The sequence below is a fragment of the Elephas maximus genome, chromosome 14, assembly GCF_024166365.1.
Source record: "Elephas maximus indicus isolate mEleMax1 chromosome 14, mEleMax1 primary haplotype, whole genome shotgun sequence".
Classification (NCBI taxonomy): domain Eukaryota; kingdom Metazoa; phylum Chordata; class Mammalia; order Proboscidea; family Elephantidae; genus Elephas; species Elephas maximus.
The window spans coordinates 55,262,500-55,289,321 of record NC_064832.1 but is presented as its reverse complement, the minus strand read 5'-3'; the positions used below and the strand labels follow the sequence as shown (position 1 = coordinate 55,289,321).

The following is a 26,822-nucleotide window of genomic DNA, read 5'->3' as shown; positions in this document are numbered from 1 at the left end:
AATCTTCAAGATGAAGACTTCATCAGGCTTACATTCTTAAAGCCATAGGTCAGGCGATGAGAAGAGTACAAGATCAAAAGAGAGAGAGTGAGCTCTGCCAGAATATCTGTTTATAATCTAAAGGCAGACCATATCCCTGAGGAAGCTCCCCTTTCAACTGAGTGGTTGATCATATCAGATTTCACCATGCAATATGATTACATTACATTGCATTGCATTATGGAACAGCAATCAGTCTAGTGTCTGCCAAACCACTGAGAATCATAGCCTAGTCAAGTTGACAAACAGAGTTAACCAACAACACCCTGGAACTTTCACTTATGCTATCTAACTGGCTTTTTAAAATCATCCCATAATGTAAAGAATATTATCCTACTTTACAGAAGTAGAAAGATACTGGTACAGCTTAGTTTACTCAAGGTAATGTATTACAAAATTATCAGGAGTCTGAGACTCTAACCACATATTCTAGCTCCCTGCTCATTGTTGTTGTGGTGGTTGCTAGGTGCTCGTGAGTCTGTTTTGGTTCATAGTGACCCTATAGAACAGAGTAGAACTGCCCTACAGTGTTTCCAAGGAGTTGTTGGTTGAACTGCTGACCTTTTGGTTAGCAGCCATGCTCTTACTTACTATGCCACCAGGGCTTTTTGAAATCCTTGCAGTACACATACAAGCCTTTGATTTTAAATGTGAATTGGAACTATCAGCAAGAATTTAAGATGTGTTTTCTCTTTTAAAATGCATGATAACCAGCACGTTCTAATGAAATACCAAGAAAAAGATAGCTTACAAGGAACAATGCAAACCACTAGTATTTTAAAATACCATTTTTTACTAAGAAGAACCTGGGTATATTAGGAAAAATGGCTCATTCAACATCTGGGTAGTAAATATATGAGCCTGGTTGATATGGTGAGCTAGAAAGAAGCTCTCAAGAAATAATGGTTTCCTGATAAAAGGGCACAAAATCTCTCACTGGCCAAAACTGGGATAATCTAAGCATAATGGCAGCAATTGATAGAAATCTATTGAATTTCTGTCTATGTCTATACTCACAAAGAAAGCAAAAGATCATTAAAAAGACAAGAAAGACAGACAACACCAAAATGGATATCATAAGAGACTCTGAAACTTGAATATAGAGCAGCCAAAGCAAGTGAAAGAATTGATGAAGGATAAGAGTTAAACAGATTTCAAAAGGCACGTTGAGAAGACAAAATAAAGTATTATAATGACATGTGCAAAGACCTAGATTTAGAAAACCAAAAGCGAAGAACACACAGTATTTCTCAAGTTGAAAGAATTGAAGAGAAAATTCAAGCCTCAAGTTGCAATACTGAGGGATTCTATGGGCAAAATGTTGAACAATGCAGGAAGCATCAAAAGAAGATGGAATACATAGAATCACTGTACCAAATAGAATTGGTCAATGTCCAATCATTTCAGGAAGCTGTATATAATCAAGAACCAATGGTACTGAAGGAAGAAGTCCAAGCTAAAATGAAGGCATTGCTAATAAACAAGGATCCAGGAATAGTAATTGAGCCGTTTCAACAAATGGATGCAGTGCTGAAGGTGCTCACTCAACGATGCCAAGAAATTTGGAAGATAGCTACTTGGCCAATTGACTGGGAAAGACACATATTTCTGCAAATTCCAAAGAAAGGTGATCCAAAAGAATATGGAAAGTAACGAATGATATCATTAATATCATTCAGAAAATGATGGTTATCAGATTCTAATCCACCTAATGAGATGTTCCTGAGAGAAAATTTATAATGAAGTCTTCAGACTGAACTCAATGATCAGTCTTCAAAGCATTAAGTATTCCCTGAACACCTTCTTGTCACTTATTGATTATCTTGTTATCTGACTATTCACATTTACAATAGTAAAAACGTACTTTCCAACTATTTTGCACATTGACAACATACATCTGGCAATAACGAATGTTTGAGGTGCGAGGCAAGAGTGACACTGACTTTTAAGGTTAAAGTTTTGTGTCAACTTGGATAGACCATGATTCTCAGTGGATTGACAGTAATGTAGTGATGTAATTTCACAGTCATGTAATGATATAATTTGACAGTTATGTAATTATTTGTTTTGGTAGTTGTGCAATGATGTAGTCATCCTCCGTTTTGTGATCTGATATGGTTGTCCTCATTTTCACATAACACCAATTTTTGCATAATGCCCTGGTTTTGGAACCTAACCCTGTCGATAAGTAAGACAAGGGTGTAATGGTAAAATATGAAATAGAATGCACCACTTATGAGCTATTCTTGGGGAAAAAAAGTTATTTGTATGACTTCTAGACTACAGGAAATGTGGGAAAGAGAGGATATTAAATGTCATTCTCTCTTTTTTTCAATGCCTTTTGGAATGACTTCCTGAAACAGGTGTAATTAGGAAGAAAAAGCAAGGTGCATGCAAAATTTACAAGGCAATTATATTTTTCTCCTGCTTAAAATCTTGCATGCTGCTCTTTTTCCAAAAGATGTATTTTTCCTTTTATTGGTTTTCTGAAGGACGTTTCCATATGTACTTTCAAAATACCCTAATATCTTTTCCTTTGGTTCCTTATTTGTAGTCTGGGTATAGTTTCTGGATTCTCTGCTTAAAAATTAACTTGATATTCTGCTTAAAAATCAGATTCCAGACACTACCCCCAAGAAATTCACTAATTGTGGGGTGAATCCCAGGAACCAACAGTCCCATGTTAAACTTTGGTAATGATTGCTTTAGAATGCAAATTTGTGGATTAGAAGGATGTAATTAATTATGCAATGATCAAAGAAATAGTGTTATTTATTTGAAGGATTGAAAAAGGAAAATATTTTTTCTATCATTTCAAGAAAGTTTGCATGCCAATCTACTGGCTAAAGAATGCGATTCTTTGATTTACTAGTCTAGACTACGTATCTTTTATTTCATCTGTTAACCATGTAGCATTTTCTAAGTTTACTTTTTAAAGAGAATCTCCATGTAAAAGCATTTAGGATGGTTTATGTTTTAAGGAAAATCAACACTTAAGAAACATCATAAACTGTATTTTATACCTACTGACTAAATTGTCACATTGGCTTGGTTATCAAGACAGTCGCTGTGGAATTACACAGATATTTTAATGATAAGGCAAATTAAAATTACTATTTATTTGTTCCATGGGAAACACTTGACTTATATCAGAATGTTTGGATGGATACAGAAGAGATATTTTAATAGGAATATAAATTCTTGAGGAAATTCCCTAATACCAGTTAACTGTGGTCTAGAATCATTGGTTTTTTGGGTGTTTTTAGAATCATTGGTAGACCAGAATCCTGACACAAACACATTTGTTTGGAGTATTTTTCTTTTATTTTCTTTAAAAAAATGAAACTGTGTGTGTGTGCGTGTGTGTATTTATATCATGCATGCTATTAAATGATGCTGGATGAATTCTTAAACGGAAATCACTAAAGCAGAGGGACACTAAGTCAGCCAGGTTGGAAAATATCTGCCCATACATCATTCAGCTAGCCATTGAAATGAAAAATCCTCATGGCAGATGAGCAGCCTGGAGGTTGTTCAGTTTGTCATAGTGGATAAAGGCTTTTCTAGCATACTGTATTAATTTTTGCACAGCAAGAGCAAAAGATAGATTTAATATTTACATGAGCCCAGACTCTCATATATATTCTAAAGATTTCAAAAGCTCCCTTGGACATATTTATACAATCATTTTTGTCCTTTCCCATAATAATATTTTTGTATTGTATATAAAATTAGTATATTTACCAAAGTTTCCAGTAAACATTATGGAAAAAGAATAGCCCATAGTAAAATAACTCAAGCATCAGAGGGCAAAAAGAGTGAAGTATTAGTTTCTTGTGACACACCAAATGTACCTATTACTGAAAAAAGCCAGTTACAAAGCTGCATAGTCCAACCCCCACCCTTATTCTATTGCATAGAGGGAATTGTTCTCCAGGGGCATCTACTGAAAGCATGTACAAAAGAAATGAGGTTAGTTTTATTAATTTACTTTCTCCACAACTGAATAACCATAGCTTTATTCTCTTATTCCCCTTGGCACTTCTTGGTTCCTTTCTTTAGTAAGAGTAAACATGAAAAATCAGGATTTGTTTTATTCAGCTTCATTTCACTGGGAGTGCTGTAGGGAGATGAGATTTGAAAGTGTTCACCATAATGTATAGGATATCTGGATTCACTTTACTGATGCTGCGATATCATTGTCATTGTAAATTACTCACTTTGGGACATAAGGCTTTATTAGAGCATTAAGTCTTGAACTTCTGACTTCCTTTAAGTGGCGGCACTGGCAATTGCTTGGGAAGAATTGCTGGGATCTATAAGTATTATTGCTTCTTTCAATGTTCTGTTGTCAGTGCAAACTGAGCTTGTTAGCAAACATAGCTATAGCTATGAAAAGTAGAATATTTGAGATAAGCTTCCAACCATACACATATACAGGGTTTCCTACAGGAAATCTAACTCATGTGATGACTGGAATACCTACTATGTGATGGAACTCTTCAATCTAGAGAACCATTTCTCTAATATGGATGCTGAGCACAAAATGATGAAGAAATTCGTCCAGATACTTATTCTCCTGACACTTATGTTCCAATATGAGGAACTAACAATAAGTAACACATATGTAAAATATAAACATTTATATGTTGTGATATTGTTAGGAAGGAAAAACAAGGTAAAAGAATAACAACTTTATATTGAGTGATTAGCGAAGTATTTTCTTGTGACATGACGTTTGCATTGAGATTTGAGGTTTAGACCAACTGAGCTTTGCAGAGTAAAGGGAAGATCTTTTTAAGTAAAAGGTACACCATATGTGAAGGCCCTTGTGCTTGAAACCCAAAAATTACCCTAGATTTTAAGGGAAATTAAGCAAATTATGAGATCAATATGCCAAATATCTGTAATTTTATTTAACCATATCTATTGATTTTTTTGATTACTTCCTAAAGACCAGAAGCCTTGCTAGGCATGAGACTTGTGTTAAATAAATGACTGAAACCTTGTACTCATGGAGTTTCTAGGATAGTGGGAAATAAAGTAGACACAAGAGTAATTAACAAAGGAGTAATGCAATGAATTATTAACATGAAAGAAAGTTCTTAAATTCTCTCCTACTCAGTTTGTTCAACAATGAATAAAGGATTAATACTAACTTATCAAATTAAGAAGTCTATAACCAGTGTAGAGACATGACCATTTTCTATTTTGTTTTATCATTTTAATATAAAAAATCAATTTCTGCAGAAACACTATAAGATCAATTTATTTTCTGTTATTTAGATAGTAACATACAGCCAATAGAAAGACTTCTTTTATATTATCCATTGGCTTTTTACACATATTTCCTCATGTGAGAGTTTGATAACTAAATCCAAAAAACCAAAAACCAAACATTTTGCCAATGAGTCGATTCTGACTCACAGTGACCCTATAGGACAGAGTAGAACTGGCGCATAAGGTTTCCAGGGGATAGCTAGTGGATTTGAACAGCCAACAACTTTTTGGTTAACAGCCATAGCACTTAACCACTGCGTCATCAGGACTCCTGATAATAAATAAATAAAATAAACCAAACCTGTTGTGTAAAGACCCTATAGGATAGTGTAGAACTGCCCCACAGAGTTTCCAAGGAACAGCTGCTGGATTCAAATTGCTGACCTGTTTTTTAGTAGCCAAGCTCTTAACCACTGCACTATCAGGATAACTAAATAAAAAAAAAAAAAAAAAAAAAAATTGTTGGTAGGAAATTCTAGTGTGTTTTTAAACAGTATGCTCAATAGGATCCTACAGTTCAGAAAATTATTACATATGTTCCTAAGTTAGCATGAATTGCTTTTCAGTAACACACTAGCTTATCTTCCTGACATTTGAAATAGCATCTCCATTAATATCTCACTTCAGTTTTCCCATTATTTTCCTCCCATAAGAATTTTGTGAAAGACAATAAAAATTAGTTTACTATCTTTTTGGAAAAACAAAATTCAAACTCTTAGTTTAAAACGCATTCTTATAAGATGTTAAATCATTCCCTGTGCTTGTCTTTAACAATAAAAAAAAAAAGTATATAGTGGCTTATGAAGTATATTTAGATGTTTAAAAATAAGATTATTTATAAAAGCAATACATAAATGTAATCATTCAGCAATATTAATATATTACAGATAAGACTGAGGTCATCTTTCCTCACTCTTCTAATCTAGATGATGTTGTTGTTAGGTGCCTTAAAGTCCATTCTGACTCATAACCACCCTATATACAAAAGAATGAAACACTTCCTGGACCTGTCTTATCCTCACAATCGTTTCTGTTCGAGCTCATTGTTGCAGCCACTGTGTCAATCCATTTCTTTGAGTGTTTTCTTCTCTTTTGCTGGCCTTCTACTTTCCAAGCATGATGTCCTTCTTCAGGAACTGGTCCCTTCTGATAACCTGTCCAAAGTAGGTGAGAAGAAGTCTCACCATCCTCACTTCTAAGCAGCATTTTGGCTGCACTTCTAAGATTTGTTCGCTCTGGCAGTTCATGAAATATTAAATATATTCTATAATTTCATAATTCGAAATTATCAGTTATTCTTCAGTCTTCCTTATTCATTGTCTAGTGTTTGCAGGCATATGAAGCAATTGAAAATACCATGGTTTGGGTTAGGCGCTCCTTAGTCCTCAAAATGACATCTTCGCTTTTTAACACTTACGAGAGGTCTTTTGCAGTAGATTTGCCCAATGCAATGCATCATTTCATTTCTTTTCTGCTGCTTCCTTGGGCATTGATTGTGAATCTAAGTAACCTAAGTAAAATGAAATCCTTGACAAATTCAATATTTTCTTTGTTTTTCATGTTATTGCTTATTGGTCCAATTTTGAGGATTTTTATTTTATGTTGATGTGTAATCTATACTGAAGGCTACAGTTTTTATTTTCATCATTAACTCCTCTCTGCTTTCAGCAAACAGGGTTTTGTCAACTGTATATTGCAAATTGTTAATAAATCTATCTCCAATCATAATGCTACATTTTTGTTTTGTTTTTTGTATAGTCTGGCTTCTGAGATTATTTGCTTAGCAAAAAGATTGAATAAGTATGGTGAAAGTGTACAACTCTGACACACACATTTTCTGATTTTAAACCACGCAGTATCCCCTTGTTCTGTTTGAACAACTGCTTCTTGGTCTATGTACACGTTCTACATGAGTACAATTAAGTGTTCTGGAATTCCCATGCTTCACAATGTTATTTATAATTTTTATGAATCATACAGTGGAATGCCTTTGCCCAGTCAATAAAACACAGGCGAACATCTTTCTGGTATTCTCCGCTTCCAGCCAAGATCCATCTGGCATCAGCAATGATATCCTTCATCCCATGTCCTCTTCTGAATACAGCTTGAATTTCTGGCAGCTCCCTGTTGATGTGCTGCTGAAGCCACTTTTGAATGATCTTCCGCAAAATTTTGCTTGCCTATGATATTTATGATATTAATGATACTGTTTGATAATTTCTGCATTCTGTTGGATTACCTTTCTTTGGAATGGATACAAATATGGATCTTTTCCAGGTGGTTCACCAGGTAGCTATCTTCCAAACTTCTTGGCATAGACGAGTGAGTGCTTCCAGTACTACATCTACTCGTTGAAACATCTCAACTGGTATTCCCTCAATTCCTGAAGCCTTGTCTTTCACCAATGCCATCAGTGCAACTTGGACTCCATCCCTTAGTACCACTAGTTCTTGATCATATGCTACCTCCTGAAATGGTTGATCCTTAACCAAATCTTTTTGGTACAGTGACTCTGTATTTCTTCCATTTTTCCTTGATGCTTCCTGCATCATTCTATATTTTTCTGATAGAATCCTTCAATATTGTAATGTGAGGCTTGAATATTTCTTCAGCTTTTTCAGCTTGAGAAAATCTGAGCATTTCTTATCTATTACTATTCTAACTCCAAGTCTTTGTCTTCTTGATCAACCCTTTGAAATCTTCTCTTCAGCTCTTTTACTTAATCACTTTTTTTCTGTTTGTTTTAGCTACACTATCTTTAAGAGCAAGTTTCAGAGTCTCTTTTGATATGTTGGTCTTTTCTTCCTTTCCTGTCTTTTTAATGACCTTTTGCTTTCTTCATGTATGACGTCTTTGATGTCATTCCACAACTTATCTGGTCTTCGGTTATTAGTGTTTGGTGCATCTAATCTATTCTTGAGATGGTCTCTAAATTCAGATGGGATATACTCAAGGTTTTACTTTATCTTTGTGGACTTATTTTAATTTTGTTCAGCTACAACTTTAACTTGCATAGGAGCAATTAATCTTCTGTTCTGCAGTTGGCCCTGGCCTTGTTCTGACTGATGATATTGAACTTCTCCATCATCTCTTTCCATAGATGTTGTAGATTTGATTCCTTTGTATTTCATCTGGTGAGTTCCACATGTTTAGTCACTATTTATGTTGTTGATAAAAGGTATTCGCCATGAAGAAATCATTGGACTAACAAAATTCTATCATGTGGTCTCCACCATCATTTTTTTATCACCAATGCCACATTTTCCAACTACCAAACCTTCTTCTTTGTTTACTAGTAATTATCAATGCGTCTTGATTGAATGCTTGATCAATTTCACATTCCAGAAATTGGTACAAATCTTCAATTTCTTCATCTCTGGCTTTAGAAGCTGGTACTTAAATTTGAATAATAGCCTTATTAACTGGTCTTCCTTCTAGGTGTGGATATTATCCTATTATTGACAGTGGTATACTTCAAGATAGATCTTGAAATGTTCTTTTTGATGATGAATGCCGTGCCATTCGTCTTCAATTTGCCATTCCTGGCATAGTAGGCCATATGGTTGTTGGATTCAAAATGGCCAGTACCAGTCCATTTCAGCTCACTAATGCCTAGGACATTGATGTTTATGCATTCCATTTCATTTTTGATGGCTTCCAATTTTCCTAGATTTATACTTCATACATTCCATGTTCTGATTAGGTACCCACTTCTTTCTCGGAGCTATCTGCTTAAATAATTAAGTATTCATTTTGCCAGATATATTTTATGTGTACATATTCATGTAAATATGCTTATTAAAAATAGAAAGTGTGTAATAACATTTTAGATTTCCAATATAAATTTATCTTACTGTGAATACCTTTCTAACACTATAGTTTGATTATCATATGGAGCCCTTGCCATTTTTTATACATGTTTTCATTCAATTAAATCACATTAAGCATGTCAAGAAAACAAGATAACTAATTAAAGAACCAGAAGGGTAAAAATGACAATGAGAAAAGTTCTACAATGGTTCAAATATTAAAATTAGCTAAATACAACTTTACAAAAACTGTGATTAATATGTTATAGAAAATAGATGAAATGATGAACAAAATAGATAAAATACAGACAATTTCACTAGATAATTGGAATCTACAAAGAAATTTTAATTCTGGAATAAAAAATACAATATCTGAAACTAAGAATTCATTAGGTGGAATTAAGAATAGGTAAGACACAATCATAGGAGGATTATAGAATGGAAAAATTGTCAATAGAAAATATAAAATACAAAGTACTGAGAGAAAAACAATGACTGAAAAATATACAAAAGAACAATACAGACATGGGGTATCAGCAAAAAATTTTAATATTCATGTAATTATGTCCCAGAAGAAGAGGAAAGGAACAATGTGGAAGAAAAAATATTTAAAGAGATGATGTCTGAATTTTTTTTCCAAAACTGACAAAATACATAAACCCATCAATTCAAAAATCTCTGTGAAGTTCAAGCAGAATATAGTAACAGTACTGAAAATTAGAGTTAAAGAAGAAATCTTGAAAGCAGACAAAATAAATCAAAACTACAATGAGATATCTTCTCCTCCCTGTTAGATTGGCAATGACAAAAAAAGAAAATAATAGGTGTTGGACACGTTGTGGAGAAACTGGAATCCTCTTCCTTTGGTGGTGGGAATCTAAAATGGTATAATCAATGTGGAAAACAGTTTGGAGTTTCCTTAAAAATCTGAATATAAACCTACCATTTGATGCATCAGTCCCTATACTAGGATCCAGAAGAAGTGAAATCTGGAACAAAAACTGAAACCTCTACATCAATGTACATTGCAGGACTTTTCACATTAATCAAAAGTGGAAACAAGTGAAATGTCCATTATCAGATGAATGAATAAATAAAATGTGATATAGTCATGTAATGGAATATTTCACAGCCATAAAAAAGAAAGGAAGTACTGATTCATACACAACATGGATAAACCTTGAAAACATTGTGTTGAAAAAAATAAGTCAATTGTAAAAGGACACATACTGCTTGATCTCACTTATTTGATGTACGTAAATATATGCTGTTGTGTGCCATTGAGGCAATTCCAACTCATAGTGACCCTATGTGACAGAGTTGAGCTGCCCCATAAAGTTTCCTAGACTGCAATCTTTATGGCAGCATAGAGTAATGTCTTTTGTCTGTGGAGCTGCTGGTGAATTGAAACCACTGTCCTATTGCTTAGCAGCCAAGGGCTTAACCATTGTGCTACCATAGAAACCAAAGATTATTAGTGGTTACCAGGGGTAGGAAAGAGGGGATAAGGGGGAGTTTTTGCTTAGAAGGTGTTTGGTTTATGTTAACGGTGGTGTAATAATTTGCAAATGGATAGCAAGGATAATTATACAACATGAAGAATGTAAACAACATTGAATTGTAGATGTAGCAATTGTTGAATTGGTGTACATTTTATTGTGTATAGTTTCACCACAATGATAATAAAAGAGGATAGACAGGAATAGAAACACTAATTTCAAGGGGCAACAGTAAGACTAAGAGCATGGCATGCTGAAGACAATGAGGTTACTCTTTTAAAGTGTCAAATATTAGCCTACCTGATTTTTTTACCTAGCAAAAATAACCCTCAAAAATGAAGTAAATAAGATTAGATCCAAAAAAAAAAAAAACGAAGACAAATTGATCATTTAAAAACTGTATATAAAAAAAGAAAAAAAAGACTGTAGGAAATATTCTCAGAATGAAACATGATTGTAGAAAGAAAGGAAGAGCAATGAAAAAACAAGTAAGCGTAAAACTGATGAATATTGAATGAATATGAACTTTTTGAAACAATAATAGTAATATACTTTATAACTTAAAATGTATGTAGAAATTGCAATGCATGATTAAAATAACACATCAAAGTAAATGGTGTTAACACGCTTTGAAGTTCTAGCATTTTCAGAGAAGTGAAATAAGAGATAATTTTTATTAAATTGTATAAAGTAAAACATGAACATTATAATCTATAGAGGAAACACTTAGAAAATAGCAAATGAATGTTTAAACAAATTTAAACAACAATAAAAGACACTTCACTTCCACATGAAAGATTAAATGAAAAAAAGATAGAAAATACCAAGTGTTGATGATGTTATAGACTCTGGTTGTACTTGCTGGTATATATATATTTTTGACATATATATCAAAAAAACCAAACCCACTGCCATCGAGTTGATTGCTACTCATAGAGACCCTAAAAGGCAGCGTAGAACTGCCCCATAGAGTTTCCAAGGAGTGCCTGGTGGATTCAAACTGCCGACCTCTTGGTTAGCAGCCATAGCACTTAACCACTACACCACCAGGATTTCCATATATGTTGTCATTTTTGCGCGCCATTGAGTCAATTCCGACTCAAAGGGAACCCATAGGATAAAACTGCACCATTGGTTTTCCAAGCATCAGCTGGTGGATTTGAACTGCCAACCTTTTGGTTAGCAGCCTGAGCTCTTAACCACTTTGCCATTAGGGCGGTAGTGGGTAGGCACTGCAGGTGAGGGTGAGAAGTTTTCTGGGGCTCTGATAATCTTCTTGTGTATTCATTTCTTGAAAATTCATTGAACTATATGTTTATTATTAGTGAACCTGACTGTATGTATGAAGTGGTTTAAAAATATTTATAATTCTAAGGAAAAAATGCTTACACTATGTTTATGTTCCATGTTTTTTATCAAGTAAAAGATATTTCCATCTCTTCTTGCCTGCTTAGAGTTGTTTATAGTTTGGTTTGTTGTAAGTCATAAATATCAGTTGAATTATAACAAGCCTTTTCACACTTATTACTGATATGATACTTTTTAAAAATTTTTTTCCCTTAATCTCACAATGTAGGGACATGTAATGAGATTTTTTTAAATGTTAAGCCTTCTTTGAATGTCTTAAATGAACCTCTTTTTAGATGTAAAATAGAGATTAAGCAAGCCAGCAAAAATGAAGGGAAGAGGAAGATACACACCACGTGATCACCAAATGATCACCATGAAAAGAGACAAGGACCTTCCCCCAGAGCAGAGAGGGAGGAAGCCTTCTCCTTGAGCTGGAACCCTGAATTCAGACTTCTAGCCTTCTAAACTTTGAGAAAATAAATTTCTGTTCATTAAAACTACCCACTTGTGGTATTTCTGCTATAGCAGCACTAGGTCACTATCTTTCTTTCAGAATTTTCTTGAATAATAAGTTAGCTGAGTACAAAATATTGGTTTAAGAATTATTTGCTCTCCTTTTATGTTCCTATTCCATGTGATGAAAAATAAATCAGACAATCATTTTATCAAATTTCTCTCAATTAATATCTATGTAACATAGGGGACACTAGTAACTGAGTCAACAACCTCACTGTCTATCTACAAATTAGTAATATTTCCTACCTCATAATACTTGTCAAGCAATTTTACCATCTCTGCTTTCTTTTTCTGTTTATTTCAGCATTTATCAAAACTACCACACTCTTTTCTGGCATGTGACAAAAACTCATGAGCATATTTTTATTAATTTAATTTGTATATTATCATATACAGTCTTACAAGAGTATAATGAATATTAATGAGGTATGGAGTTTTCAGGAAATCCTGGTGGCATAGTGGTTAAGTGCTATGGCTCCTACCCAAGAGGTCAGCAGTTCCAATCTGCCAGGTGCTCCTTGAAAACTCTGTGGGGCAGTTCCACTCTGTCCTGTAGGGTCGCTATGAGTCGGAATCGACTGGACGGCAGTGGGTTTTTTAGTGGGTTTTTACGGACTTTCCAATGGCAGAATTCTCACCTTTCATGTGGGAGACCTGTATTCAATGCCCAGCAAATGCACTTCATGTGCAGCCACCACACAGTTGTCACTGGAGGGTTACTACCCTATGACGCTGAACAGATGTTAGGGGAGCTTCCAGACTAAGACAAAGAAGAAAGGCCTGGCATTCTACCTCTGATAATCAGCCTGTGAAAAACCTGTGTATCTGTAAAAGTGGTGTGCTGATGGTGTCTGGCCTCCCTCCTCTAACTTCATGAAGAGGAAGGAAAATCAAGATCAACACCCCAAAACTGATTCCTATGAGGCGAAGGTCAGATATGCCTCTATTTTCCAACCTTTTTACCCATTCTAACACCAACCGTCCTTCCCACAGTACTCTCTACTTCTTTGCTGGTTCACTAATTTGTTGTATTGGCCACATGATTCAGGGACTATACTCATGATTATGGGGTTTATTAGGGAAGTAACAGGTTACAGTTCAGGTTCAGGAATGCTCAGGATACAATTCTTTGATCAGGACACCCTCTTCTCAGCTGTGCCTGGCCCCTTGGCCTCTTCCCTGCTCTGGCAAGTGTTATAAAAGCTCTTTTAGCTCTGCCAGTAAGCTCCCAAAGGCATGCCACTCAGCTATTAAGCCTCAGCCTGAAGATACTCAGCTCTCTCACTCTGTAGGTTGGCACACTGTCTGTAACCTCCTTGCCCCATGGACCGGGAAGCCCACTCTGCTGTCTCCTGCTTGGCTCCTGGTTCAGTTGCCTCTGTTATCACTGTTTCTCTGCTGTGGCTTCTTGCAGTCACTTGCTGTCTCTGATATTACAGCTCTCTCTCTGTTTCCTGGGTTTAGAAGCTCTGAGAGCAGGAATCCTGGGTCCAGTGGATGCCCTCTACTCCTAGCTCTTCTATCTTGGTGGTAGTAGGTCCCCTTCTGCTCTGGGATTGACTGCTCTTTTAAGCCTAACAGGATGGCAAAACTAACCAACCCCCTTGTTAAGGTTCCATACACCTTATTTGCATGGTCCCAACCTCACAAGGGTGCTATGTACCTTATTTACATTATTAGCAAAGTATCCAATCCCCTTGATATGTCCGTCACAAGCACATTGTTTACATAGTCCCCACCCAGTCATTTGGTGGGAATTACAAAGACTAGATGTATGGCTAGAAGGGCCATATTAAGTAATTCGCTGCAACACAGAATCACAATTGTGCGTTACACAACTGATTATGGAGATGGCGCAAGATCTGGCAGCATTTTATCCCATTGTGCATTGGGTTACCATGAGTTGGGACCCAACACCATGGCAGCTAACAACAAAAATGATGAATAGTAATTAAAAATTGACTAAGATAAAAGTATACTTCATAAACAATTAAAACTGTTTGAATTTTAGTTTTTGGGTTTTAGCCTTTTGAGCACTGGATAAATGAAAGGGATAATAGAAAAATAGCCCGGTTCAAGTTGAATTGCTGTACAAAGCTAACTGAAATTCATATATATGTGTATATATATATATGATATATATAAATAAATTGTTTTTAAAAACCTATCTTATAATAATTTTTTCTAAACTATAGTGATTTTACTCTTAAAAATGTCACAATATTTTGGTTAAACTGTATATTCAAATAGGAGTCCCTGGGTGGTGCAGACGGTTAAGTGCTCCACTACTAATTGAAAGGTTGGTGGTTCAAACCTACCCTGGCATACCTTGAAAGCCTGGTAATCTGCTCCTGAAAGGCCACAGTCTTGAAATCCCTACTGATCACAGTTCTACTCTGCAACACGTGGGGTTACCATGAGTTAGAATTGACTTAACACCAACTGACTATATCCAAATTGTACGTATATATTTTTGTATCGGGTACAAATCTTGACTTTTTTGTAATATTACTGTTTCTCATATTAGCTTCTCACTCAAATCAAGGGTGGTTAATTGAGGTACAAAAATAATGAGTAATCTAAGGAGAATTGATTTCGAATTTCATTATAAGGAATCTAAAGGATGCTTACTTATGTAAATTTTAACATTTAAGGATATAAGCAAGAGTGAGCTCTAACATATTTTCATATCCATCCAGGATGCTTGTTAAGGAACTTGTTGATTTTATTATATGTGAGAATTGAAAAAGAATCAGAGATTTTTTTCTCCCTCTAAATAACTTCCACTGAAACTGAAAATCAAGACTAAACAATTGACTTAATAAAGGGTTTTTGAAAGACATTTTACTTTGAATTTAGAACACTGTGTGGAAATATTGTTTACTGAACATAATTTATCATATACAGAAAATCTACAGGCATCATCTTTCCCGCAATATCTGTGGTTCTATATAATTATTCTTCTCTATTTTCTTGTATAATCCTCAGTGGGTACACCTCAGACCCAATTAACCAGCTACAGAGATAAAAAACCTTACTTGGTATAAGTTGAGGTATGGTAATTATATTTGATTCTTTTATTTTATAAAAGAAATCTTCCTGAAGTTTAAAATTGCAGAAATAGTACTTTTCAATGATGCAAAGAATAAAACAAGTTTTCTGTTTTTTTGTAAAACATGTTCCTTATATAATAAAAATTATCTGAATTTGCTAGCCATAATTGAAGCAAAAACAAACAAACAAACAAAAAACCCTTGCTGTCAAGTCAATTCTGACTGATGGCAACCCTATAGGACAGAGTAAAATTGCCCCATTGGGTTTCCAAGAAGCAGCTGGTGGATTCAAACTACCAACCTTTTGGTTAGCACCCCAGCTCTTAACCACTGTGCCATCAGGGCTCCATCCATATTTGAAGTTATACTAATATATATAAACCCAAATTTTTGGTTATGCCCTCTTTATTGCTATATACCAAACTTGTTGCTATTGATGCAATTTTAAAGCATGGCAGCTCCAAGAGTAGAACTGCTCCATAGGATTTTCTTAGCTGTACTCTTTGCAGAAACAGATTGTTGGGCTTTTCTTCCATCGTGCTGCTAGATGAGTTTGAACCACGATCCTTTAAGTTAGTAGTCTAGTACAAACAGTTTTTTACCACCCAGGGACATTTATTGCTACACAAGGTCCCAGAAAAAGGCCATTTTCTATATACGACCATTTGGAACTGGATATATCCCATCAGGTAACAATGTGGTAACCCTGGAGTATCCATAATTTCCTACCAGGTGTCACAATCATTAGTGATGTTGTGGAATGATTCATCAAGGAAGATGCTGCACTATCCATGGCTTCCAAAGTTAAAAAAAAAAAAAAAAGCATTTGTCAGAATGGTACTATAAATTTACTGCTTTCAGACTAGTACTATTTTCAGACTAGAGCCGGAAAATCTGAACACAACATAAAAGTACCTCTTTAAATGCCTTTGTAAATTTCCAAGGCAAGGAAGATTTGTGGAGCTAAGCTACGATCAGGTAGAGAAGTCCAGAGAGGTCAGTAAAAATTTTGACAAAGCTTTACTTTTGAGGCATTTGCCAGTTCTACAAGCAGTAGCTAATGGCTGTGAACCTCAGCAGAGATATGGACAGACACATAGGGATAAAAGGCAGAAACTGGATTCAAGAATCTTCCTAGATATTTAGTCTATACCTGAAAATAGTGCACCCTAGGCAGTAACGTGGCACAGTGGTTAAAAGCTTGGCTGCTAACCAAAAGATGGGCGGTTTGAATCCACCAGCTGCTCTTTGGAAACCATATGGGTTAATTCTACCCTGTTCTATACAGTTGCTAAGAGTCAGAATAGACTCCACAGCAACGGGCTTAGGCAGTAATGAGAAATAAACTAGCTTTCAAATAAACTAAAACTCAGCTTCGAATCATATCAATACACAATTAAGTGAAATTGATATAGACTTGCTACTGTTATTAGCTTGATTACTAGAAACAAGTAAATTTCTTCTGGAGTATGATAACATTCAGAGTCTCAATTTATGTGTACTTTTTTTTTTAAGTGTAATGCCTTGTATGCAATCAAAAATAACCAGACATATATATATATATATATATATATATATGTAAATAAACAAGACTTAAAACCAGGGAAAAAATAGCAGAAAACCAGTAATATACACATAATAATAATTTTGGAATTATCTGAAACGTGAACTTTGAAATATTCATGATTACTAAATTCAAAGAATTAAAGACAAGCTAGAAGAACAAGTTGGCAGCATAAGCAGCTGCATTCCTGCATTTCCCAAAAAATCCCACACACAAAAAAAAAAAAAAAGCAAAAACTGGCAGTATCAACAGTGTTCCAGAGCTCTGGAAACCAAAAGTTTACAACAATCAAGAGAATGCTGAATCAGGAAAAAGGTAACATATAAACATTAGGAAAGCTTTATTTTTTTCTCTTCACTGTGCCCTACCTCCTTCCCAGCTTGAGTTGGCCATTTTAAACTGGCCCACACTTCAAAGAGAGAGTCTGGGTTTCTTTAAGTGATAGTAGCCTGCACTCTCAGGAAACCTCTATTCCTGCTCTAGACAGAACAATAGAGACCCTATTATCAGACTTCGGTGTGTGTCTGTTCTAAATTGTCATTCAAAAAAGTATATATAGTTCTGAGAAAGTAACAGTACAGCATGCCATCTAATAAGATCAAATAGATGTACAACTTTTGAAACTACAAGGTACTGAATGACAATCATAATGATAAAATATATGCATTCTAACAAAAGATGAAAGTACATAAATATATTTTCAGACAAACATAAACTGAGAGAATTTGTCTCCAGAAAGTATATTCTAATTGTAATAGTAAGAGATGTTTTACAGGAAGAAAGGATGGCAGTTCAGACAGCAAACTTTAATGTATATTGACAGTATAAAAGAATAAAATAATCTCATATGTATTCAGTTCCTCTGAGAAGCCAATGTCAAGATAGAATTAAATGTACAAGATACTTTTTAGGCCTATGAGGAAACAGGATGAGGTACTGGAAGAGGCTGGGAGAGGTGTCAGAGTGAAGGGTGGTCTGATCCCAAATGAAATATAGAAGAAAAGAAGGAAAATTAGGAGGGAGCATCTTAACACTAAAGTGCTAAGGGAAGTTTGACAAGATGAAAATCCTCAAGCCAAAATCTCCCAACAGAGGAGTTCTATATCTCCCAGATAGAATGTGGACTACCTGCTCATTCAAGTTACTTATGCCCTTTATTTTCAAGTAGCATGGGTTATTTAAGGGGGAAAAAAAAAAAAAAGATCTCATACATATGGGGCCATGAAGCAAGCTCTGCTGTGAAGTTAAGCAGAACAGTCATACCAAAATATAATTAGAAAATCTCCCTATACTTGGAAATTAAGGAAGACATTTTTAAGTAACTCATGAATCAAAGAAGAAATCAAATTTGAAATTACAAGTCAATAGTAAAAGCCAAATGACCCACTAATAATTATTTGAGGAGATCGGAACGGGCCTTCTAAAAAAAAGAATATCCTAATGAGCAATAGAGATTCTGGTCTTCTAACTTAAGGGCAAAAGCAAAAATATTTTAAATGAAAATATAGGAAGTTGTTTTAGACACATACTGTTGTGTACTGCAGACCAACAGTTGTAATCATGTCCTATGGCATCATGCTGTATTTGTACTATTATGTCAGCTCTTTGCAGGTCATTTTGAAACCACCTCATGAGATTAATATCTTCTTCAATAGTTTTGGTTATTCTCAAATAAAATGAGGCCTCTTACTTGATTTTCAAGAATTAGTGGCTTTTGCTGGAACTATGAAAAATATATGAGCCTGGGTGGTATAAGCTATTTGCTATTGGCTGCTGACCTAAAGTTGTCAGTTCAAACCCACCAGGCTTCTGCTTCGGTAAATATTACAGCCAAGATTACAAACCTTAGAGAGCAGTATTACCCTGTAACACATGGGGTTGCTGTAAGTCAGGAGCTAACTCAGAAGCAGCCAACAACAACATGACAAATATATAGATATTCAAATAAAGTGTAATGATAAACTTGGGTTTGTATTTTAAGACACATAAGCAGATTTCTACTTAAAAAAACAGCAGGCTATATTAAAGTTGGCAGTGGAAACTAACCAAATTCTTAACAATCGTGATGATGGAGATTGTCTCTGAACTTAAAATAATTTTGTCCTTGGCAAGTTCATATCTATAAATGTATTCCTCATCTTTAACTTATAAAATATGTTCATTTTAATTATTTTTATATTTTACTTCCAATCCCAGTTTGTATAAATGAACTGTTTGGTGAGCTGGTTGTTTCATAACTTAAGAAACACAATTTATTGAATTAAAGGTATCATAGTTAAGGTCTTTTTTTTTTTTTTTTTTTAGTTAAGGTCTTAGTAATGTTTTTATTTTCTTCAGTAAATCACATTAGTAGGCCTTGTTGGTTGGTACATTTGATGGTAGAATAATTTCTGATTATGGTCTTTAAAATCTAAATGTCATCACTCTAGAAAATAAGTAGATAATTTCTTCTGGATAATGTAGAATATCCGTAATGGTCATGTACAACAATGTCAGTTAAGGAGGCTGACATTGAAACTTGGAGATTATCTTTAAGGTAAATATCAACCCAATTGTGAATTTTATCATTTCTGAACATTCCTTTTTTTTGTCATGTGGTATTATATATTATTGTTTTCTAGTAATGCTTTATTATGTGCTAATTAAACAATGACAACAAGCAACAATAAAATATAAAACTATTTTGACTTACAGGATTACAGTTTTCACTAACTTGTTATATAAATATTTGTCACAGTGAAAAAAATAAATAAATCTAGTTTTTTTTTTTTTTCCAATTTATAACACTTGAACTGAATCAAGGTTCTTAATGAATTAAAAAGTAACCCCTAAGACATGTTGAAGTCCAAATCCTTGTACAGGTGAATATTAACTTGTTTGGAAATAGGATTTTTCTTTTTTCATCAGTTAAATTAATGAGGTTATTTTTTCATTGAGTAGATCATAATTCCTTTGGAGTGCTGTCTTGAAAAAGGGGAACACAGACAGAAAGGCAGGGTAACAAAAAGGGGAATCACCATGGGAATCAGTCCACAAATCAAGGAGTGATAAGAAAAGCCTTGAGCTATCAGGAGCTCCACCACGCATCTTTCTGTTTGTCTTTCTGTGGTGGCTTGAGTGTTTCAATGGCCAAAGACTAGAAGAGTTGCAGAAAGACATCAAGGACATCATATATGAAGAAAGGAAAAAGTAGTTAGAAAGATATGAAAAAAGAAAAGACCAAAATAGATTTTAGAAAAGACTCTGAAACTTGTTGTAAGTACAGAATAGCTAAAGGAAAAAGAAGAAATGATGAAGTAAAAAGAGCTGAAAAGAAGATTTCAAAGGGCAGCTCATGAAGACAAGGTAGAGTATCGTCATGGATTGAATTGTGTCCCCCCCCCAAAATATTTGTCAACTTGGTTAGGCCATGATTTCCAGTATTGTGTGGTTGTCCTCCATTTTGTAATTGTAATTTTATGTTAAAAGGATTAGGGTGAGATTATAATACCACCCTCACTCAGGTCACCTCCCTGATCCAATGTAAAGAGAGTTTCCCTGGGGTGTGGCCTGCACCACCTTTTATCTCGCAAGAGATAAAAGGAAAGGGAAGTAAATAGAGAGTGGGAGACCTCATTCCACTAAGAAGCAGCACGAGGAGCAGAGTGCATCCTGTGGACTCAAGGTCCCTGTTCCTGAGAAGCTCCTCTACTATGGGAAGATTGAGGACAAGGACCATCTTCCAGAGTCAAAAGATAGAAAGCTTTCCCCTGGAGCCAGCATCCTGAATTGGGACTTGTAGCTACCAGACTGTGAGGAAATAAATATCTCTTTGTTGTAGCCATCCACTTGTGGTATTTCTGTTATGGCAGCACTAGAGGACTAAGACAAGTATTATGATGAAATGTGCAAAGAGCTGGAGTTAGAAAAACAAAAGGAAAGAATATGATCAGCATTTCTCAGTCTGAAAGAACTCTAGAGAAAATCTCAAGCTCCATTACTGAAAGATTCTATGGGCAAAAATTGAAAGACACAGAAATCATCAAACAAAGATGGAAGGAACGCACAAAGAAATTGTATCAAAAATAATTGATAGCAGTCATTTCCGGAGGTAGCATATGATTAAGAATCACTAGTACTGAAGGAGGAAGTTCAAGCCACATTGAAGGCTTTGGTGGAAAACAAATCTCCAGGAATTGATGGAACACCAGCTGGATCCAAATGGATGCAATGCTAGAAGAGCTTAATTTAGAAGACAGCTACCTGGGTAGCTGACTGTAAGCGATTCATATTCATGTTCATGCTCAATCCAAAGAAAGATACTCAGTAGAAAATAAAGAACTTAGCAAACAATCTCCTTAGCAAACAATATCATTAATATCACATGGAAGAAAAATTTTGCTGAGGATAATTTAAAAAACAACAGTAGCTGAATATTATCAGGGAACTGCCACAAGTTCAATCCTGATTCAGAAGAGGATATGAAAAGAGGGCTATTATTGCTGATATCAGATGGATATTGGCAGAAAGCAGAGGTAATCACAAAGATGTTTACCTATGTTTGTATTGATTATGGGAAGGCATTTGACTGTGTGGATCATTAAAATAATAACAATAATATGGATAACATTACAAAGAATGGGGATTCCAGAACACTTAATTATGCTCATGTGGAATCTGTACATGAATCAACAGGCAGTCATTCAAACAGAGCAAGGGAATACAGTGTGGTTCAGAACTGGAAAAGGTGTGCAACCAGGTTGTATCCTATTACCTTATTTATTCTGTCTGTGTGCTGAACAAATAATCTGAGAAGCTGGACAATATGAAGAATAACCCAGCATCAGAATTGGGGGAAGACTCATTAATAACCCGTGTAAAATGGCCTGGGGCAGTGTCTGACCTCCTTGAACTTCACGAGGGGGAAGGAGAACCAAAATCAATAGCCCAAGGCTGAGTCCTGTGAGGTGGAGGGCAGTCATGCTGCCTCTGTCTCTGACATCTTTACCAATTCTGACACCAACCATTCCTCCCACAGAACTCACTGCTTCTCTGCTAAACCCACTGCGGTCGAGTCGTTTCCAACTCATAGCAAACCTGCTGGATGTGATAATTCATTGCAATGGCCACACAGAACTCACAGACAATACTCACAACTATGGGGTTTGTTAGGGAAGCAACAGGTACAATTCAGGCGCAGGAACACTCAGGATACAGTTGTTACATCAGGACAGCATCTCCCCAGCTGTGCTCACAGATACAACTCTCCCTGGCCCTAGGCCTCTCTCTAAAGGCACCCAGCTTTCTCTCTCTTTGGGGTGGAAAGCCAACTGCACCATCTTCTGCTGCTGGGTCTCTCCTGCCACTACTTCTTACTGACTTCAGATTTACAACTTGCTCTCTTCCTTGGTCAAAGGTCTCCTACTTCCAGAAGCTTCTCAGCACAGGATCCTGGATAGAAAAGGCATGTTCTCTGCTCCTGGTTTTTCTTCCTTGGTGGTGGTGAGATCCCCCTCTCTGCTCTGGAATTGGCAATCTTTTAAGGCAAAATTGACAAATCCCCTTGGTAAGCCACAATTATCACACGGTCCCAGCCAATCACCTGAGTGGGAGTTACAAGACCATGGCTAGAAAGGTCACACACAAAAGTAGTTAATCAGACTGCAGTATGCATATGACATAATAGTGCTTGCTGAGAATGAAGAAGACTTGAAGCACTTACTGATGAAGGTCAAAGAGTACAATCTTCAGTACGAACTACACCAAAACTTAAAGAAAATTAAAATCCTCACAATTGTTTGGAAAAACAACACCATGATAAATGGGGAAGAAATTGAGGTTGTTAAAGATTTTATATTACTTGAATCAATAATAAATACCAATGGAAGCAGCAGGCAAGAAATCAAACGACATATTGCATTGGGCAAACCTGCTGCAAAAAAAAACTCAAGTGTTAAGAAGCAAAGACATAGCTTTGGTGACTAAGGTGAGCCTGATCCAAGCCGTGGTCTTTTTTCACATCATATGCATGTAAAAGCTGGAAAATGGAAAAGTAAGAATGTGTTGTTGAAGACTATTGAATACACCATGGAACAAACTAGTCTTACGGAAAACACAACTAGAATGCACCTTAGAGGCAAATATGGCAAGACTTTGGCTTGCTTACTTCGGACATATCACCAGGAAACACCAATTGCTAGAAAAAGACTTTTTGGTTGGTAGAGGGTTTTTTTTTTTAATTTTTTTTTTTTTCTAGAGGGTTGGGAAAAACAAGAGGTAGGGTGGATTGACACAATGGCCACAACAATGGACTCAAACATACCAATGATCACGAATATGGTGCAGGCCTGGGCAATGTTTCCTTCTATTACACATAAGATAGTCATGAGTTAGATGCAACTAGGTAGCAACTAACAACAGCAAAAGTTGGAAGAGACATGGAAGAATTTTCCCCTAGCGCCCGCAGAGAGGCCATATCCCTGGTGACGCCCTGAAGGCAGACTTCCAGCTTCCAGAACTGTGAGACAATAAATCCTGTTCTTTAAAGCCACTCACTTGGGGTATTGGTTATGGCTGTCCTAAGAAACTAAGACAGGAATAAAGTGGGACAATAAAATAGAGATATATTTTTAAACATGTTGAAAATCTTTAACAGGTCAGAGTTTCCAGTTATAAAGTTGTATTTCACTTTCACGAATGATCACACAGGGTAACTACTTCCTCTGAGTGATAGTTCAAGTAGCTATTATCCAACCTTTTCTAAAAGTATTCTGGCTAAATGAACACACGCAAAGTAAACGAGATTATTAAAATGTGAAAAGATGGTAATATCACTCAATAAGATACAGCAACTCAAAATCATTGTATTGTCAGAGGGGAAAAATTGAAGTATTATTGAGAAACTAGTCCAACTAGAGATTATTTAATTTTTTTTTCTCATTTTAATTTGTATTGTAAACCTATAGCTATCAGTTCAACAGAAGAATGGACTAAAATACAACCTGTTCATGAAATTGAATTGAAGCACATGCAGAACTAAACAGATCACTTAGAATCTATTCAGGTACAAACCTGTTCTTTTTTCAGAACTGCAGAAATCTAAGCTGATTTTAAAAAACTGGTTTCTGGCTTTTTCGCAACGGGTTTGCCGCCAGGACACAGGTGTTGGTGAAAACTATCTCAAAGTCTAAACCAAAATGGGAAAGGAAAAGACCCATATCAACATCGTCGTCATTGGACACGTAGATTCAGGCAAGTCCACCACTACTGGTCACCTGATCTACAAATGTGGTGGGATCGACAAAAGAACCATCAAAAAATTTGAGAAGGAAGCTGCCGAGATGGGAAAGGGCTCCTTCAAGTATGCCTGGGTCTTGGATAAACTGAAAGCTGAACGTGAGCGAGGCATCACCATTGATATCTCCCTGTGGAAATTTGAGACCGGCAAGTACTATGTGACCATCATTGATGCCCCAGGACACAAAGACTTCATCAAAAACATGATTACAGGAACATCACAGGCTGATTGTGCTGTCCTGATTGTTGCTGCTGGTGTTGGTGAATATGAAGCTGGTATCTCCAAGAATGGGCAGACCCGTGAGTATGCCCTTCTGGCTTACACACTGGGTGTGAAACAACTAATTGTTGGTGTTAACAAAATGGATTCCACTGAGCCACCTTACAGTCAGAAGAGATACGAGGAAATCGTTAAGGAAGTCAGCACCTATATTAAGAAAATTGGCTACAACCCTGACACAGTAGCATTTGTGCCAATTTCTGGTTGGAATGGTGACAACATGCTGGAGCCAAGTGCTAACATGCCTTGGTTCAAGGGATGGAAAGTCACCCGTAAGGATGGTAATGTCAGTGGAACCACACTGCTTGAAACTCTGGATTGCATCCTGCCACCAACTCGTCCAACTGGCAAGCCCCTGCGTCTGCCTCTCCAGCATGTGTACAGAATTGCTGGCATTGGTACTGTCCCTGTCGGCAGAGTGGAGACTGGTGTTCTCAAGCCTGGCATGGTGGTCACCTTTGCTCCAGTTAATGTCACCACTGAAGTAAAGTCTGTTGAAATGCACCACGAAGCTTTGAGCGAAGCTCTCCCTGGGGACAATGTAGGCTTCAATGTCAAGAATGTCTCTGTCAAAGATGTTCGTAGTGGCAACGTAGCTGGTGACAGCAAAAATGACCCACCAATGGAAGCAGCTAGTTTCACTGCTCAGGTGATCATCCTGAACCACCCAGGCCAAATCAGTGCTGGCTACGCACCTGTGCTGGATTGTCACACAGCTCACATTGCTTGCAAGCTTGCTGAGCTCAAAGAGAAGATTGATCGCCGTTCTGGTAAGAAGCTAGAAGATGGCCCAAAATTCCTGAAGTCTGGTGATGCTGCCATCGTTGACATGGTTCCTGGCAAGCCCATGTGTGTTGAGAGCTTCTTTGACTATCCTCCTCTAGGTGGTTTTGCTGTTCGTGATATAAGACAGACAGTTGCTGTGGGTGTCATCAAGGCAGTGGACAAAAAGGCAGCTGGAGCTGGCAAAGTCACCAAGTCTGCTCAGAAAGCTCAGAAGGCTAAATGAATGTTACCCGTAACACCTGCCACCCGAGTCTTAATCAGTGGTGAAAGAACGGTCTCAGAACTGTTTGTCTCAATTGGCCATTTAAGTTTAATGGTTAATAATAACAATGCATCGTAAAACCTTCAGAAGGAAAGGAATGTTTTTGTGGACCATTTGTTTCTTCTTTTGTGTGGCAGTTTTAAGTTATTAGTTTTTAAAATCAGTACTTTTTAAATGGAAACAACTTGACCAAAAATCTGTCACAGAATTTTGAGACCCATTAAAACAAAGTTTAATGAGAAAAAAAAAAAAAACTGGTTTCTGAATAGTACCCTTAAAAAATTACTGAAAGATAAGCATCTTCGGAAAGAAAACAATACCAGTTTCTCAGGTGCTAAATCTTTATGCTAATTTTTTATTGTTTTGAAGCAAGGTCAGTATATATTTAAAATTACGTAATCTTCATCTTTATCATGATTTAATGATTTATGCCTCCATTCCTTGGCTTAATTTACTTCTCATTTCTCCATTCACCATAGGTGGAGTCATATGTTCTTTTGCTTTAGATTGTTATTTACTTAGAGGAGTTAGTAAGGTTAAAATGGTAAAAAATGTGTACATCTGTGCAAATAAAGTGTAAAATTTCATATTTTAACTAGTCTAAGCACCACCTTCAGTCTGTGATATTAATATTTTTAACTCTTTTAGTTTAACAATTTATAATTTTGTTTTGCATTCTAGTTCAATTTGTCTCTTTGCATGATTCCTTGTGATTTGGATGAGTTCTCCCCCTTTACCTAAATCCTCTCCAAGATAGGGCCTGAATGTAGAGTTGTAGTAAGTCATGACTCTAGAGGAGAAAGAGGAATCACATGCTTAGAGTGACCTCTGTATTCAGACACATATCTCTCATAAAGATTTTGCTTTAAAGCTATCATCAGTTCCTGAGGAACAACAGCTTCCATCTGACAATGCTCACATCATGCTGGCACTTAACACGTGGTCATAGGTATTGGCTTCCCACTGCTCAGTCCTTTTGGAGAATGTACTCAGATCTGCAATTGCCCACAACCTGTCTGCTTTTTTCACCAGCTGAACAAGAATTTCTTATTTTTCTATATGCTTCCTGTGTAGCCATCCCCATCTGCCAATGCAGTTCTTTTGATCAC

At 36.1% G+C, this 26,822-nt stretch overlaps 1 protein-coding gene across 1 annotated transcript; it reads left to right on the top strand.

Moving 5' to 3' along the window:
- The first annotated feature begins 24,217 nt into the window (after positions 1-24,217).
- On the top strand, positions 24,218-25,730 carry LOC126058239 (elongation factor 1-alpha 1-like). Its single transcript, XM_049853216.1, has one exon. It carries the CDS (start codon positions 24,286-24,288, stop codon positions 25,672-25,674), a length of 1,389 nt encoding a protein of 462 aa, XP_049709173.1. The 5' UTR covers positions 24,218-24,285; the 3' UTR covers positions 25,675-25,730.
- The last annotated feature ends 1,092 nt before the right edge of the window (positions 25,731-26,822 follow it).